At 33.3% G+C, this 15862-nt stretch overlaps 2 protein-coding genes and 1 long non-coding RNA gene across 9 annotated transcripts; 2 read left to right on the forward strand and 1 right to left on the reverse strand.

Moving 5' to 3' along the window:
- Positions 1 to 76: 76 nt before the first annotated feature.
- On the forward strand, positions 77 to 3947 carry LOC18051053 (protein ANTHESIS POMOTING FACTOR 1). Of its 4 annotated transcripts, XM_024191216.1 has the most exons (11): positions 77 to 211; positions 325 to 425; positions 753 to 862; positions 980 to 1046; positions 1480 to 1579; positions 1970 to 2086; positions 2161 to 2298; positions 2496 to 2577; positions 3419 to 3468; positions 3606 to 3774; positions 3812 to 3919. In XM_024191216.1, exons 1-11 carry the CDS (start codon positions 134 to 136, stop codon positions 3814 to 3816), a joined length of 1017 nt encoding a protein of 338 aa, XP_024046984.1. In that variant the 5' UTR covers positions 77 to 133; the 3' UTR covers positions 3817 to 3919. The 4 variants fall into 4 exon arrangements, with proteins under 4 accessions (XP_024046984.1, XP_006446573.1, XP_024046985.1 ...); XM_006446510.2 differs by having other exon boundaries at positions 3606 to 3947; XM_024191217.1 differs by having other exon boundaries at positions 3425 to 3468; positions 3606 to 3919.
- Positions 3948 to 4215: 268 nt separating this feature from the next.
- LOC18051054 (oleosin 18.2 kDa) lies at positions 4216 to 5164 on the reverse strand. The gene has a single exon (XM_006446511.2). The coding sequence runs from the start codon at positions 5006 to 5008 to the stop codon at positions 4508 to 4510; it is 501 nt and encodes a 166-aa protein (XP_006446574.1). The 5' UTR covers positions 5009 to 5164; the 3' UTR covers positions 4216 to 4507.
- Positions 5165 to 6594: 1430 nt separating this feature from the next.
- Positions 6595 to 10424, forward strand: LOC18051055. 4 transcript variants are annotated; one of them, XR_002907043.1, is made up of 6 exons: positions 6595 to 6742; positions 7452 to 7497; positions 7809 to 9396; positions 9527 to 9578; positions 9662 to 9729; positions 9870 to 10424. It is a non-coding gene; the product is annotated as an uncharacterized LOC18051055 (long non-coding RNA). The 4 variants fall into 4 exon arrangements; XR_002907042.1 differs by having other exon boundaries at positions 7809 to 9242; positions 9347 to 9578; XR_002907040.1 differs by having other exon boundaries at positions 7809 to 9578.
- Positions 10425 to 15862: the final 5438 nt, after the last annotated feature.

Below are 15862 nucleotides of genomic sequence, written 5' to 3' on the forward strand. Positions count from 1 at the left end.
CAAACAAACTTTCCGCAATACGTTGTCGTTTGGATCCCACAGTCAATTTTTCCCTTCTCTTTCAACTCAGGTTCTAACGTTCTCTGGTTTTGTCAAATTCTGAAGCCTCTCTTCCATTACAAGTGAAACATCAATGGCGACGACGTCGCTCGCAGAACTCGATGATGAAACGGTGCGCAGCATGGCAATGGCTGCAATTTTCTCAGACTTTGTACATCCTCTCTTCTCTTCCCTTTTATGCTCAACAACTTTCTTTACCTGACGGGAAAAAAAAATTTACTTTTATAAGGTTAAAATAAATTATTGAACTTGTTTTATTTTCAGGGTGGGAAGATAAATTCACTTGACTTTCATCGAAAAGACGATTTATTGGTGACGGCTAGTGACGATGACTCTGTGCGACTTTATGATATTGTCAGTGCTAAGTGAGTAGCTCAATCGTTGTAGACACAATAATAAGGCCTTAATTAGTTAGTTTGCATGTGATACTTAAATTTACAGTTCTTTTGTTTTAGTTAAATCGGTATTAAAATTTAATTCTTAGCTACAATAGTTGGTATCAAGATTTGTACGCTCTTTGAGAGTACAATTGAACGATGTTATTGTTTGTGAGGATGGTTCCAGGGAGTATAGAGCTAGTTGTGGATTTGATGAGAGTTAAAGTTGCAGGAAAGCAGCAAGGGTATCAATTTAATTTGTTAGATTTTAATTGTTTCTATTATTATTATTTTTTTTTTTGGTGTGAATATTAGGTTGATCAAGACCACGTACCACAAGAAACATGGTGCTGATCGTGTTTGCTTTACACATCACCCAAGCTCTGTTATTTGCTCGACAAAATATAATCTTGATTCTACTGGAGGTGAGTTTCTCAGTTCAAAAGCTTTCTATTCTCTTAGTAATGTGAATTACCGAGGCTTGATTTTGGTGATTTTAAGTGATACAGATGGTCGTTCTCATATTTCATTTTTCTTGCTAGAGTCTCTGCGGTATCTATCAATGTATGATAATCGAATTCTTCGCTACTTCAAAGGGCATAAGGAGAGGTTTGAATCACATCACTTGTTGTTGCTCTAGTAATACTAAAAGTTTAATAAGAACAAATTATTCCAAATTATTATATATAGTTTTGAAGAAGGTTGATGTGATGTAAAAGTTGAATGAACCATTGAAATGCATATGCACACATGGTCACTTCTTGGGCAACCAATGTGAAGCTACCTAACTTAAATTCTTTCAGCTCTTTGTTTGTATGTTCTATGTGCTTGTTGGCATATGGATAGGTTATCTTGAGTAGCAATAAGAAGCATTTGGGTGCTTCTATATGACATTTTTCTCACTTTTTTCTCCTCATACTCAACCTTCATACGGGATATGTATAACAAAGTACAATACTATTATTACTGTTGATAAATTGACATTTGTACCTATTCTGCATGGTTGTTTTTCTGATTATTACACTCATTTTTAATGCTGCAGGGTTATTTCTCTCTGCATGTCTCCAGTTAATGATAGCTTTATGTCTGGTTCTCTTGACCACAGCGTTAGAATATGGGATCTTCGTGTTAATGCTTGCCAGGTTGGTTTCTTGTTTCACATGAATTCTGTGCAATCTATAAAGTTCATGTGTAAAAAGATTTAAAAAAAGAAAATGAAAAAAAGAAGTCATGTTATCAGTCTTGCAAAAGTGGCAATTTAATGCCTTCTCTTCTCAATACTATATAAGAATTGTAATTAGGATCAGTGGCCTCAAACATATATCTTGAAGTCTATCTCTAATATTCTCTGGAAATCGCATACAATTTAAGTTTCTTTCTTGAAGCATCATCGTGAGGCAGTTCAGCCATAACCCGTGTCATTTTACGATCATTATAGATTGCTTCATTGTCAAAGCATAGCTATATGTATATTCACTTTAAAAAAATATATACAAAATAGTTGATTGTATGCTTACTTACATAGTTTTCAGGGAATTTTACGTCTGCGTGGTAGACCTACAGTTGCATTTGATCAACAAGGCCTTGTCTTTGCGGTGGCAATGGAAGCGGGTGCTATCAAATTGTTTGACTCACGTTCCTACGACAAGGTGCTTGTCTAGAAAGTGCTAGCTTTTGTTTTGGCTTTTGTCAAAGTGAATTTCACTCATTTCTAGAGTTGCAGGGTCCCTTTGACACATTTCTAGTAGGTGGGGATACAGCAGAGGTTTGTGATATTAAATTTAGCAATGATGGTAAATCAATGCTCTTGACAACCACAAATAACAACATTTATGTTCTTGACGCATATGGAGGAGAGAAGGTTAGTACACCGGATTGAAAGATTCTGTCTTATTGGTTCATGTGATGTATAGTTGTAAGGTTGCATCTTCTACTAAATCCTGTTAGTTGTTCTGTAGTCTGAACCTTAGTAAATCTATGGATTCTTTTGCTCCTTTTCCATGGTTATATTATAAGATATAGTCTAAATAAGTAGTTGTAAAACTTTTCTGTTTGCAGCGCTGTGGTTTCAGCTTGGAGCCATCCCCAAACACAAATACAGAAGCTACTTTTACACCAGATGGCCAGTATGTAGTCTCAGGTATTGTTCGTGTTTATTATTTTGCAATTTGAGAAAAAAAAAGATCTAGCATCCTGTCCATTTCCAGGTTCTGTTTTGTCTCCTGGAGACCTGGACTAAGTTGATTGCAACTGTTCATTAAAATTCTGTAATTAGTTTTAAGCTTTAAGCTCCAGGTGTTAATGCCATTCATTGAACTGATTATACGTTTTAACCAGTTTTTGTCATGCATTGCCTTTTATGCTTTGTATTTTACCGTGATGCCTAGTCAGTTGACTGATGCTTTTCTTCTGCTGGTTTTTCATCATTAGATCAGCTCTAGTCATTTTGTTTTTCTGGTGATCAGCATTTGAATGATAACACAAACTTCTTCCAACACTTCCCTCTGGAAACATTTTGCAGGCATTAGTGGATTTTTAACATTCAGATTAAGATGTGATCATCATTTGAATGATAACGCAAATTTCTTCCAACGCTTCCCCTCTGGAAGCATTTTGCTGGCATTAGTGGATTTTTAACATTCAGATTAAGATGGCATGGTGTCCAAATATATAGTTAACAAGACCGTTCAATCAGCCCAACGGATGAGAACCACAATCCAATTTGAAATGATAAAACTTTTTTATTAAATTACTCAAATAAACCAAAAATATGTTTTATTAGGTCATCCCCTCATCTTAAAATCCCGGAGTCTCTCATAACATTGCTCTAATGTGGTTTTTGTACTTAACTGATGATTATTTCTTGTTATAGTGATAAAGTTTGTACTTAACTGATGATTATTATTCAGTGTTGCTTCAGAATTTCTTGTCTTCTGATCCAACTTGCCAGAAACTAACTTTGCTCTTTCAATTTGTCAAAGGATCAGGAGATGGAACTTTGCACGCCTGGAATATCAACACACGGAATGAGGTTACAATCTTATTTCTATTAGAGAGTGTTTTAATATTTTTATAGATTCATTTGATCCATTCATTATATGCAATGCCTTTATAAATAATAGGAACGACGAGACTTAGCTCTGTGGTTAAATTGGTTCTATTGGGCAGGTGGCCTGCTGGAATGGTAATATAGGAGTAGTGGCATGCTTGAAGTGGGCTCCCCGTCGGGCAATGTTCGTTGCTGCTTCTTCAGTTCTCTCATTTTGGATACCCAATCCTTCTTCAAATTCAACTGATGAGTCTACGGATCCTCAGGCAACTGTAAAATCCGATCAAGTTTAGCAATTGTAATCGATTACAGCAATCCGATCAAGTTTAGCAATTGTAATCGATTACAGCGAAATTGTAATGTCAGCGCATACCAAAATTCTGATGAATTGTTAAACAAAATTAATAGAGCAATTTCCTATGTGTTATGAACTCCGCCCAGTATTCTCCTTTTGAACAGTAAAAGTTTTGTTCGATGAAAAATTTCCTCTGCTATCTAGGCAACACAAGCAAAGTTGCCGATTGGTTCCATTTTACAGTTAAGTTGATGATTGATTCCACTGTAATGTTTACTTATAAATGACATAACAAAAAAGCAAAAATACCTGAATTTGTTGAATTGCAGCTTAGAAAGCCAAAATGTAGGGGAGAACTCTTAGCTGAGAGCTAATCTCAACACATTGTCCCAATTGATTGTGAATTTGAACAAAATTGAAAGAGATCTTCAGAAGCGATTGCAAATTTGAACTAAATTAGCAAATGGAAGATACAAGACAACAACTGAGACAACACATAGCATATTCAAATTCTAGATAATTAAACCCAAAAACAAAAGCACCAAATGCCTTGCATTCCAAGTAAGCCCAAGAGCCAAACCCTTGCACCTCACAAGCCACAACAGAGGACGGACTCTCCTACGACTGAATACACAAAACTTATTACAACTACAAAACCAACACTAAAGCCCGAAAAAGAAACCACACATTGTCTTCCCCATCAGCCGATCATATCAGATCAACATTTTATGTCCTCCCCGTCTTCCCTCCTGCTTCATGAACCTTACTCTGAATATCCTGCCCAACTTCCTTAGTCTTCTGGCCCACATAATCCGCTATTCCCGCCACCCGCTTCTTCGCCTGGTCCGCCATCTCCGGCACGGACCCAGTCTTCTGCCACAATATGCTCAGGACCCACGAGAGCGAAGACAAGGCCGTCAGCCCGAAAGCCCCCGACGTTAAAAACCCAGTCACTGCAAGAGCAAGAACAATGGCTGCCGGGACAATAACGGGGCTGAAGATTATGAAGAGAGGAGTGGTGACGCAAAGCCCGATGATGGTTCCAGTCAGCGTGACACCGGCAAGAGCAAGAAAGGTTCCACCGAGGGGCAGCATGGCCAAAACTGCAAGAACTTTGCTTGCTGAAGGGCCTCCTCCTGCTGCTCCTCTTTGGCCAATAAGAGACTTACTGTGCTGTTGTGGGTGCACTTGAAGCTGGTGTGGCTGCGGGCGATCGCGTTCAGCCATTGAGATGCTTAATTCAAGAGTAAAGAGAGAAATATCGAGCAGTAAATGTGAATGAGGGGAGAGATGAGTTGAGGAACCGGAAGCAGTGGTTTTGTTTTATAGGAAAAGGTGGGAGAGGCAGAATGCGGGCACGTAAGGGTTGCATGATGACTAGAGGCTTTGCATGAGAAACAAGTTGCGATGAGATTATTGGGGATATATATGTATATAAACAAAAGAAACTGAAACCATAAAATTTTAAAGGGAAAAAGAAAATTGAGGTGGCTTTTGAGTGTACAACTGTACTGCCACATTGCTACTGTTGATCTGCAAAATTGTTGTGTTGTGCTTTTCGCCTCAAAACGTGTGGTCATTTTTTGGACTCATCTCTTGAAGGATCAACGATCCCACTTGGTCCTGAACTTAAAAATGGTTAATTATTGTGAATTTATTCTGATAATAATCGCTTGTTATTTGTGGAGGAAGATGCTCACTTTTTCCTTTTTTTTTCAAAATTCTATTTGATCTGATATTTAAAAATGAATATTTAGATATAATATAACATCTTTAACTTTGACCAAATAGAATAAATTTTTAACGAAAGAAAGCATGAATGTTCACTTAACAATAATAGTAGTACAATTCTCCATTTTAGAAACGAGGATTTAATTTTTTTTTTAGTGAGATTATTTAAAAATCTATTAAATTTTTCATTAAACTTATTTTTTTAAATAAACACACCATCAAACTTTTAAAATCTAAATAAATTTAACGCCATAGGAAATCATGTTTGGTGGATTAAAGATTCAAACCACCTCTTAAAAAACTAATAATCAAAATTTAAATAAAAGAAACTATATTTATTGTGATAAAAATTCGCCCTTGATACCTTGCTTGCTCATTTATTAAACCAATATTCATATTACTCTTAAATTCCTAATATTTCTCATTTTTACTATTTAGGACCCTAATAAAATCATAATAAATCATTAAAACTTTATTATATCATTCAAATTTAAATACATTATATGTATATAGTGTAAGAGGACATCCTCACTTTGTTAACATGAAAATATTACTAAAAAAATAGATTTTAATATACTAACAGGAAAAATATAATTTCTTATATATTGAAATATGTTTTTTTTTTTTTTTTGTATTTTAATGACACATTCACTTTGACAAAACGAGGATGTCCTCGTTGGAGAAAGATTTATACATACACACTTACACAAACAACTATTAAACTATACGGTTTAATAGTATAATATTACTATATTATTAAATTATATGGTTTAATAATTTTCACAATTATTATATTATTAGATTACATGGTTTAATAACTTTCCAAAACTTTTAATAAATTTAGGATCTTAGATTGGCCATACATATAATTTGTATGTTATAAATAAATATATATATATATAAATAGCATGCAAGTGGGTATATTCATAAAGAAATATAGAGTAATTTCTTGAAATTTAATTTTTAATAGTTATGTATACAGAAATTTAACAGAGGCACCAAAGTCAAATGGTCAAACGATTTAATGCATTACATATTTCCGTTGGGGACTTAAATGGGAAAAAAATGAAAAATAAAAATGATTGCCGCCAAAAAGAAAATTGAGTTCCCTGGCCATGCCCTCTCAAAGCTAAGTATGGCGACATGGGTTCAAATTTTATGGAAATTGGAGCCGTGGCCGTTAACTTCAATGGCAACGAGTCGCCGCCGTTTGTAATTTCATCTCGCAAGGTTTATTTATCATTTTTTTTGTTTTTTTAAAAAATTAAGGCTTATTTATTTACTAATTCCAAAATCTTTTGAATTCCAATTGTATGAAAGAAGTTTATGTGGCTGTGATGATGCCAAAAGGTTTAATTTGTGACGATCTGTAAATACGCATAATCTGAAATCTACTAGGGGTGTCGAGGATTACCTCAAAAATCTGCTCCCACGAATATAAGGAAAGATACCTATTATTGTAATTTTTTTTGGAAAATTAAGGCCCCATGGGGGCTTAAACGCACGCCCTCAACATAGTTAGGGACGTGAGTTACCACTAGTCAACACGGCTGAATGGCTTGCGAGGCTATAATTAAGATTAGTGGAATTGGGTCTTTTCTAAAATTGATACATAATTGCATGCCATCGTAGATTCTGTGTGTTGCACCAATATTGGGCATGAATAGTTTCAATTCGTTTGCCAAATTTGCCCTTTTTTGTTGTTGTTGTTGTTGTGTGTTCGTGTTTGAAGTAATTGAGAGAGGAAAGTAAAACTTTCGCCGAATCAAGTTATTATCTTTAACAAATTTTGTTTCCCAAAATTTTATTTTTGCGTTTATGATGGTTTTGGTTTTGGTAGGTCATGCTATAGATGCAAGTGATTAGCATGTGAAAAGTTTTGACTGAGACATGAATTTTATCTATCTTAATATTAATTATTTGTGGAAACCTTTTGCAGGAGAATAACAACATTCTAATAGCTCCAGCCTTTGGGGGATTCAACTGTAAGTTACATTCCAGATAAAGAAAAATAGGCAGTTTATTTTAGCATTTGCATCATGAGATGGGTTTAATTTTTTTTTCCCCCTAATTGGCTTATTTTTCAATCTCTACTCGGCTACTTGGTTTATATGTAAAGAGCAATCAAATGTGGAACAAATTTGCTTAAGTTAATTTAAAATTTTGGTTGCATTGATCAAAGTTTGTTCTATATTTTTAGTAGTATCTTGTTTATATACTCCACTAGATAAGTTTCTATTCCAAACAATTAGTTTTACCAATTGATGGAATATGAAGACATAGCTGCAACTTGCAGTTGACGGATGGATGATGATTACGAACAAGGACTTAACTCTCAGGATTCAACATGAAGAAGATTAATTTTAAATTAAGTATACCTTTCTTTGGCAATGTTGCAGACAAAGGTAAGGAATGTAGCGGGAAGGAAATGTATTGGAGTGTTGATGGTGCACATGGTAAGCGTAAAATCATTGCACCCCGATCCCAAAAATTCTAGTAGGTCTCTTAAATATTATTTTTTTCATCTTCTGATATCTGAAATGTTTTTTTTCCTTTTTTCAATCTCTTAATTTTAAGTGTTATTGTTCAACTGATCTTCTTGTTTCTAGATCAAGAAATGGTTTCTTTGTTATATGGGACTTGAGATGCAAGACTATTTCCAAAAGTAATTCCACAGAATTCTCCATTCTATAAGTTATTATTGCATTCCGGCTTTCATTTACAGGTTTATGATGTTTATAAAAAAAATTTCCTTTTAATATAATAAATGGTTGGATATAGCTTCCACTCAGTTGAACCATATTGTTGTTCCTTATCCAGCTCATTTTCATCTCAATCAAAAAGGGTTTGTTTGTTGCCTCAACTTCTTGTTAATCTTTTTTATCCTACTCTTGGATAACATGTCAGTTCCTTCAGGCTACCCACATAAGCATTACTTCTGATAAGCAGTGAACAGGTATCATATAACGAGTTGCCAATTTCCCAAAATTAGTTTTGAATTCCTATAGAGTTTATAATTACCTTGCTTTTCTCATAGACAACCTGGTCATTTCAGTGTTCTAAAAATCTGGGATATGAAAAATATTAAGGCTCAAGTTACTTAGGCATGTCCTTATACTGAGTCATTGGCGAAATAGAGAAGGTTAGTTTCTTCTTACTCAATGGAATGTTGAATGGTTGCCTATGCATATTCTCAAATGAGATAACTAAAAATTAATCTTTATACTTTATAGAGGAATTAAACATACTGTCCAGTCCAGCGACATTTTAACAAAGTTTGGTTATGAGCATCTGACCTTTGTAATGGTATGGAAACCCTAACATAGATGAAAATGTAGATATGAAAATGGTAGGCACAGTCTGGAATTGGAAGTGAACCAACATTAGATCAATCCTCCAAAAATTTCTGCAGGTTCACGAAGCTAAAGATTTAATTAGAACTATCAGTGTAGCTATACTACTTATAATTTTATATGATTTCAAGAAACAAGATTACTTGGTACATCTAGCTTGTCCCAGGATTTAAATGGGTGTTGGTTACAGCTCCATGCTTGGTCAATAGGTACGTGCTGTTGTGATGAGCATCTCTCCCTTAAGTCGTATTAATTTTCTGCTGTATTGCCTACTCAAAATTGTAATTTTGGTTGTATGCACAACGTAGTGAAATGTCTGTTTTTGATGCACTGGTGGAAGATGATTTACCTGCTTACGGTACCCGGCCATATATGAGGTTAGAGAACAAAAAAGAAAAAATAGCTAAAATGCTAAACACTCTATTTTGGATGCTTTCATGCTTCAGATTATACTTGAATAATCTACTTCGGTTTGTTAAAGGTCCTATACATTGTTCCTCTGGATGTAGAATAGAATCATTCCATGTAAAGGTACGCCTTTCCTATTGAGCATAAGCCTCTGCTCTATCCCTAGCTCTCCACCCTCCAGGAATAATTACCAATTTTTCTATTGATAAGATTCATGCTTTTCCGCTATCTGATTTTATTTTTTCCCTGGCAGTCACCAATTAGCCCCGAAGCGACCATATACTTGATGGAAATATCTATGGCAGGTAAGCCTTCCTCTCGAACAAGGCTTCTTCCTTTTAGTTTTGCCTCGTTCAATTTGTAACTTAAAAATGCAATGTCAAACCAGGTTGATAAACCTCAAGTGTTTAATGAATCAGGCCCCGTTTAGTATAAGCTACAACACTGAAGTGTTAGGTAAATTCCTACTCTTTTAATTTGTAAGCTAAGTTGATTTTATCTCATATTTATATAATGAAAATTTTATAAAATCTATCTTATTTTTTATTAAATTTTTAATTTTTTTTTCCATTAACTAATTTTATTTTATTTTTTAGCAGCACCTCAACTCCAAGCATGATTGACTCTTCCAATGCTATAAAAATACAATGTACATGAAGACCCAAAATAAAAAAAATTCCATCTTCTGATATGAAAGAAACCTTTGAGAAACCGCCCGAAGCTGCATTACAAAGTCCTTTTTCTGTGTTTGAATCCTTATGCCTCAGTGAGATATCTGGAATGTCAGTCTGATTATTACGCCTCTGGAATAGATTTAATAACCCTGTTAAGAATATTATTGTACAAAATGCCAATTTGTTGGGTCTTGTGCTGGAGAAGCAGGTGTGATTTTTTACCCTCTAAAACCTTCTCTGATGCACATTACACAGTTAGGTGATAAACTTGACACTATTGCTTTTGATTTTACTGTGTTCTATGGGAAATGTAAAGCAGGAGACAAGATGATTCCAAATGCCAAGTTGCCAACATCGAATCTTATCGTTTTTTTCCTTTTTCTTTTCAGACTGATTAAGTGATGTCCATGCACATACTTTCTTTGGACACACATAACGCAACTTCTTGTACGTAACTTGTTAATTTTACGTCCTAGAAGCGCCCCGGGTTGAATGATTTGCGCATTGGCATGTATGTGGTGGCTCAAGCCCAAATGGGGTTGTGCCTTCTCTGCACTCCTCTATTAAAGAGGACAAAAAGAAAACGAACTATTAAATAATGATTAATTGTTCATGAGTTTTACGTACAAATACTTTGCTTTCCATATTCCAAAGAAGCATTATTCTCGCAAGAAAAAAATGCGTTGAAAATTTAGAATCCTAACGTGATATGCACAAGTAATTTATATATCTCTATTATCAGTCTATAAAGATAGTGTTTACTCAAATGAAAAGCGGCTATGAATAAGTTGTATACTAGAGTACTAATTGATGTTTGATTCGAGGAGGAGAAGAGATGAGAGGGGAGGTGATCTTCTTGTCAAACCGAACATGGTGTAATTGAATTTAACCATTGAAAAATGGTACTAGTCCTAACAGATGACTGAGGAGCCACAAATACGGCACCACGAGGGTGAGGGTGCCATTTTGACACCCTATTTTCTGTAATTTAAAATCCAAGGCTGAAGTTGAATAATGCCATTTATATTATTCATGCCTACGTCTTTTGGTTGGATGTTAACCTCCTCTTAATTATTGAACAATAATTCAGTGCGTGCAGTCTCATATTATAAAATACGCTCAAGTCTAATTATTACAGGTGAAATTATACTGTAAAGTGCATAACTCTATTAATAATAAGGGTCTGGCTACGGTGCAATTATGGTACCGTACCACAGTTGCACCCAACCGTTGAATCCACTTAGATGAATGTGATCCATTAAAATTCAATAATTGAGTATAACTGTGACACGGTACCACAATTATACAATAATTTTCCCTAATAATAATTTAACACATTCCAATCAATCACACACCATAAAATGTGCAACTCACCGCTCTTTAATTTAACCATTATATTGAAAAATTAAGAAAAGAGATACTCATCATCTACGGAGCTCTAGCCTACAGCTTATAGGGACAAGCCATGAGATGCGATGCTTGTAGGTTTATTCTCACCACAATGCTCCTGAGAAGATTATTGAAAAACTCTATTCAAAAAACATGTGGTTAGGGCCCACTTGAAGGGTCTTGGAGAAATGTCCCAATCAATCAATCAATCAATCAGTCAAAATATTAGATTGCATGGGCATGGCAACTTTTTGGAATAGAGCTGTCTTTGGTTTTGGACCTCTTGAGTCACTTTGATAATTCTTCATTTGGGCGGTTGGGGATGGCCCATTAACTTGGAAAATGAGATTGTGACCGATTCTTGAATCGTTGATTCGGGTCCCAGATTATGACCCTTTTTGCTGTTTTGTGAGCATGCTTGGTTTTCTATTTTGCTTTGCATGTTAGGAAAGAGACATTTTGTATTTCTTTGATGCATTTCATCGAAAACCTTCAAATCAAATCATATATTTCTCACTTATCTCTCATGATATCGATGAATGAATAAAGCAATGTATATATATCGAGCTATACTATAATCAATATATATAATTTGCTCATACTATTTTTATAATAGTTAATAACTCTCCTAATAATATAAGTTTATAGTATTACCCTTATTTTTAAATACACTTTTATTTACATTTATTATAAATTAAATAAATTACATGAATAGAAATTAAAATAAAAAAAATTAAGTATTAAAAATAAGAAATATATTTTTTGACATAAAAAAGTTAATAATAGAATATTTTTCTTGAACTTTTTATTTTATAAATATTTTCTTATAATAAATATATAAGAAAATTATTATAAAATGATAAAAAAATATTATAAGAAAAATTGAATAATAAATAAAAATTATTATAAAATAAATAATAAAATATTTTTCTTGTACTTTTTATATTTAATTTTAAAATATTATAAAATATTTATTAGAAGAAAATGTTTAAAAAATAAAAAGTGCAAAAAAAATTATTATTATTATTTTTTGTTCACATCAAAGCATATATTTCTTGTTTTTAATACTTATTTTTTTATTCAGTTTCTATTCATATGATTTATTTAATTTATAATAAATATAAATAAAAGTGTATTTCAAAATAGAGGTAATATTATAAACTAATACTGTCAGGAGAATTATTGACTATTATAAAAATAGCAAGGGAGTACATGGTATTTATTAATTACAGTAAGGGGGAAATTAACAATCTTCATGTATGTGTGTGTGTGGGGGGGGGGGGGGTTCAAGATCTTAGGCTTTTTTTAAATTTGAGATGAATTGACAGTAGTATAACATATTTTTATAACATTATTAGACAACATTGTAAAAATATGTTCACACCATTGTCAATTTGTCCCAAATTTTAATCCTACATTATAGAGAGAGAGAGATAGAGAGAATCATCCTTACGTGCAAGTGCCTTCATTTTTTTTTAATGCGGAATTAAACCGTTTGGCTTAATAGAATTATTTTTTTAATGCAATATAAAGCCGTGCAATTTTATAGCATTAAAAACTGTCTTTATTAAACCATACGGCTTAAAAGCGTGCCCGCATGGGAGGGGAAAAAAAAGAGTGCCCACGCTAGAGAAAGATTGTATATATACATATCATACCTGCTCTATAAGATTGGTATTTTTAAACACCAAATCCATTGATATTTGCACCTTTGTAAATTTGATGCCCATTAAGGACAATCCTTATTAACATTTTATGATGTTTTTAATAGATATGGTTTCTACATGTGTGGTCAGTGTAATGGATTATAATTCTCTTATAATATGATTCATCTGAGTAAATACTATATAATTGGTACATGAGAATATAATAAATATTGATTACATATAAATAAAAATACACATATAAAAAAATTCTTAAAATAATTCAAACGTGCTTAGATCATAAAAGAATCTTTATTCGAGTATAATAGTCGGTACAAAGTAATGCATATAATTAGTTACATCAGGTCACAGTGTGCGTTCATTTGATTTTAAAGAAAAAGAAAACCCAGGTATCTATTTGTGAAATATTGCTAATTTTTATTCTACATTAATTGAGCAAGTTCGGCCAGCTAAGGCTTTGATTTCTTTATAAACTATATTAGAAAGAGGAAGATTCCATGGGACATAATCAATCATATTATACGTTTTATATTGCCAAATTCTTTTGTAAAAAGTACCTGAAGTTCAAGTGAGAAAAAAGGAAAGTGGACTGGCCTGCAGTGATTACTTCCTAATTCAAACCATGAAGATGATCATGGAGTTAGAACATGAGCTAAAGCTACCTAAACATTTAACCGTAATTTAGCTCATTTCATATATATGACTCATTTCATTTTATTTTTTGTACGCTAAAAGAGTATCATTGTATCTACTTCACTGTATGTGATGCAGTAGTGGGGTTCTTAATTACTGCAATGTCTGAGGTGCGAGGGATGATAAACAGTGAAGAATATATGTAATAAAAAGGAGACAAAGGTGAAAATCCAACTAAGATTCGCATGCTATTTTTTTTCTCTACTCCCTCACATGGGAAAACAATTCTTTGTGATCCTATGAGAGTATTGACATCTCTACTGCTACTTACTGTTTACAGACAATATTAATGTCAATGCTATAATGAAAAGGTCAAAAATTCACAAGAAATATTACTATTTTGTAGTGGTTAGCAAAGACTTCAACTCAATGGTTGGGGAAGTCAACAAATTTTCTTGTACTACTGTTACTATTATCTGTTGTAGAAAAGAGATATAGTGTTGGATTGAAGAAAGTTGATTTTGAAGCTTGAAAAACGAAATTGATGGATGGACAGAAAGGAAATTGATTTAAGGTCTAATTTTTTTCTCCATTTTTCCTTTGTTCACACTTAGCTGGCTAGGTCCCATATTTAATTTATATATGGAAAGGGGAATTTATCTGTTGGATGAGATATGTGTGAGTGATCTTTTCCCCTTTGTTATGAATATGATGGTGATGTGGGCATATTAGAACAGATGAGTGATGTGTGCGTGTGTTTCCCCTCCTTTTTATGATAGTGAAATGTCGATAAACATAAAAACACACTCCCATAGTTAGTTTTATTTCGGTGCACTCGTGAACTGAGTCACACTTTTAGTAAATTATATTGTCACACTGTTAATTTAGCATTTTATTAACTCGATCCAAAAATTAGACGCTACATGATTGTATCAATTGTACTTAGAAAATATTAAGGTGTCTCTGCTATATACCACCATAAATCTACGAAAATATATTCAATGAATAGTGTGGCGCTTGTATGCTCTTTTTGTATGAATAAATAGGTAATAGATAGTCTCTCAAATCAAGTATTCCCTTTAAATATCCTTCGAATGCAGTGATGAAACCTTATAAGAGAATTTTAGTTATTTTGGACATATTTAGCTTACAATATATATATATCTTTAGACGATTCTTTACTTCAAACATACGGAATTAACATAGAAAATCTTTAGCTTTGGAACTTGACCTGCTTTATGTATAAATTCAAATTGTATTTTGGAACTTCAAGTTACATGCTAGCTTTTTGAAACCTGATTTTTAAAAGGTTACTTGAAACCCCTTCACTTTTTCAAGTATCACACAGAACCATCAAGCATACGATTTACTCTCAGCCTCACACTAAATTAAGGAGAAATGGTACATATAATTAGAAGTGAGCTCCCAATGCTAGTGCCAAAAATTAATAACGACGCAATGATCACTGGATATCAATGATTGCTGCTGTTACAAGTCCATTTATCTACATTTTAGAATTTTTAGATTTTATATGTAGTTGGTGGCTTATATTTGTTGAACCATATAATATAATATGGAGCATAAACTATTTTACGTTGGTGACGGAGTTGCATATAAAATAAACCTAACTAATAATTAGGTATCTCGATAGATTCTAAACCAATTAATTAAAATCGATTATATTAACTTGTATCTTAATTAAGTATTCAGGTTAGGATATATACTAATACCATGTATGTACTTTTTTTCTTTCGTTAAATATATAACACAATTAATAATGAATAAATATTCCCCCCCCCCCCCCCCTCATGTGAGCTGACGTCTTGTATTTCAGCCTAAGAGGTTATACAATCTAGTCCCAACATAGAGTGACACCTAATAGAGGCACATGGTAAGTGTTCAAAAAAGGAGGCATACGTCAAGGGAACTGGAGAATATGTAAAGTACCAAACTTCTGTAAGTAATAAGAAGATGGGTTCAGAAACAGAGATATATATGTACATGTAGATTATCTCATAGTTCTTAGACAGAATTCTCATTAAATGTGCAAGAGGCTGCAAAAATTAAGGATGCTTTTAGCTCAACTGCAGACTTTTACATGGTTGTTTGAAGTGGACTCAACAGCATTTTCTGACAAACTAGCTAGCCAGTACTCTCAGCAAATTAAGTCAAGGAAACAAAATTAGGTCTCAATTAAGTTTCAAGAAATGTACTCTCATAATTAAGAAG

The sequence above is a fragment of the Citrus clementina genome, unplaced genomic scaffold (genome assembly GCF_000493195.1).
Source record: "Citrus clementina cultivar Clemenules unplaced genomic scaffold, Citrus_clementina_v1.0 scaffold_2, whole genome shotgun sequence".
Classification (NCBI taxonomy): domain Eukaryota; kingdom Viridiplantae; phylum Streptophyta; class Magnoliopsida; order Sapindales; family Rutaceae; genus Citrus; species Citrus x clementina.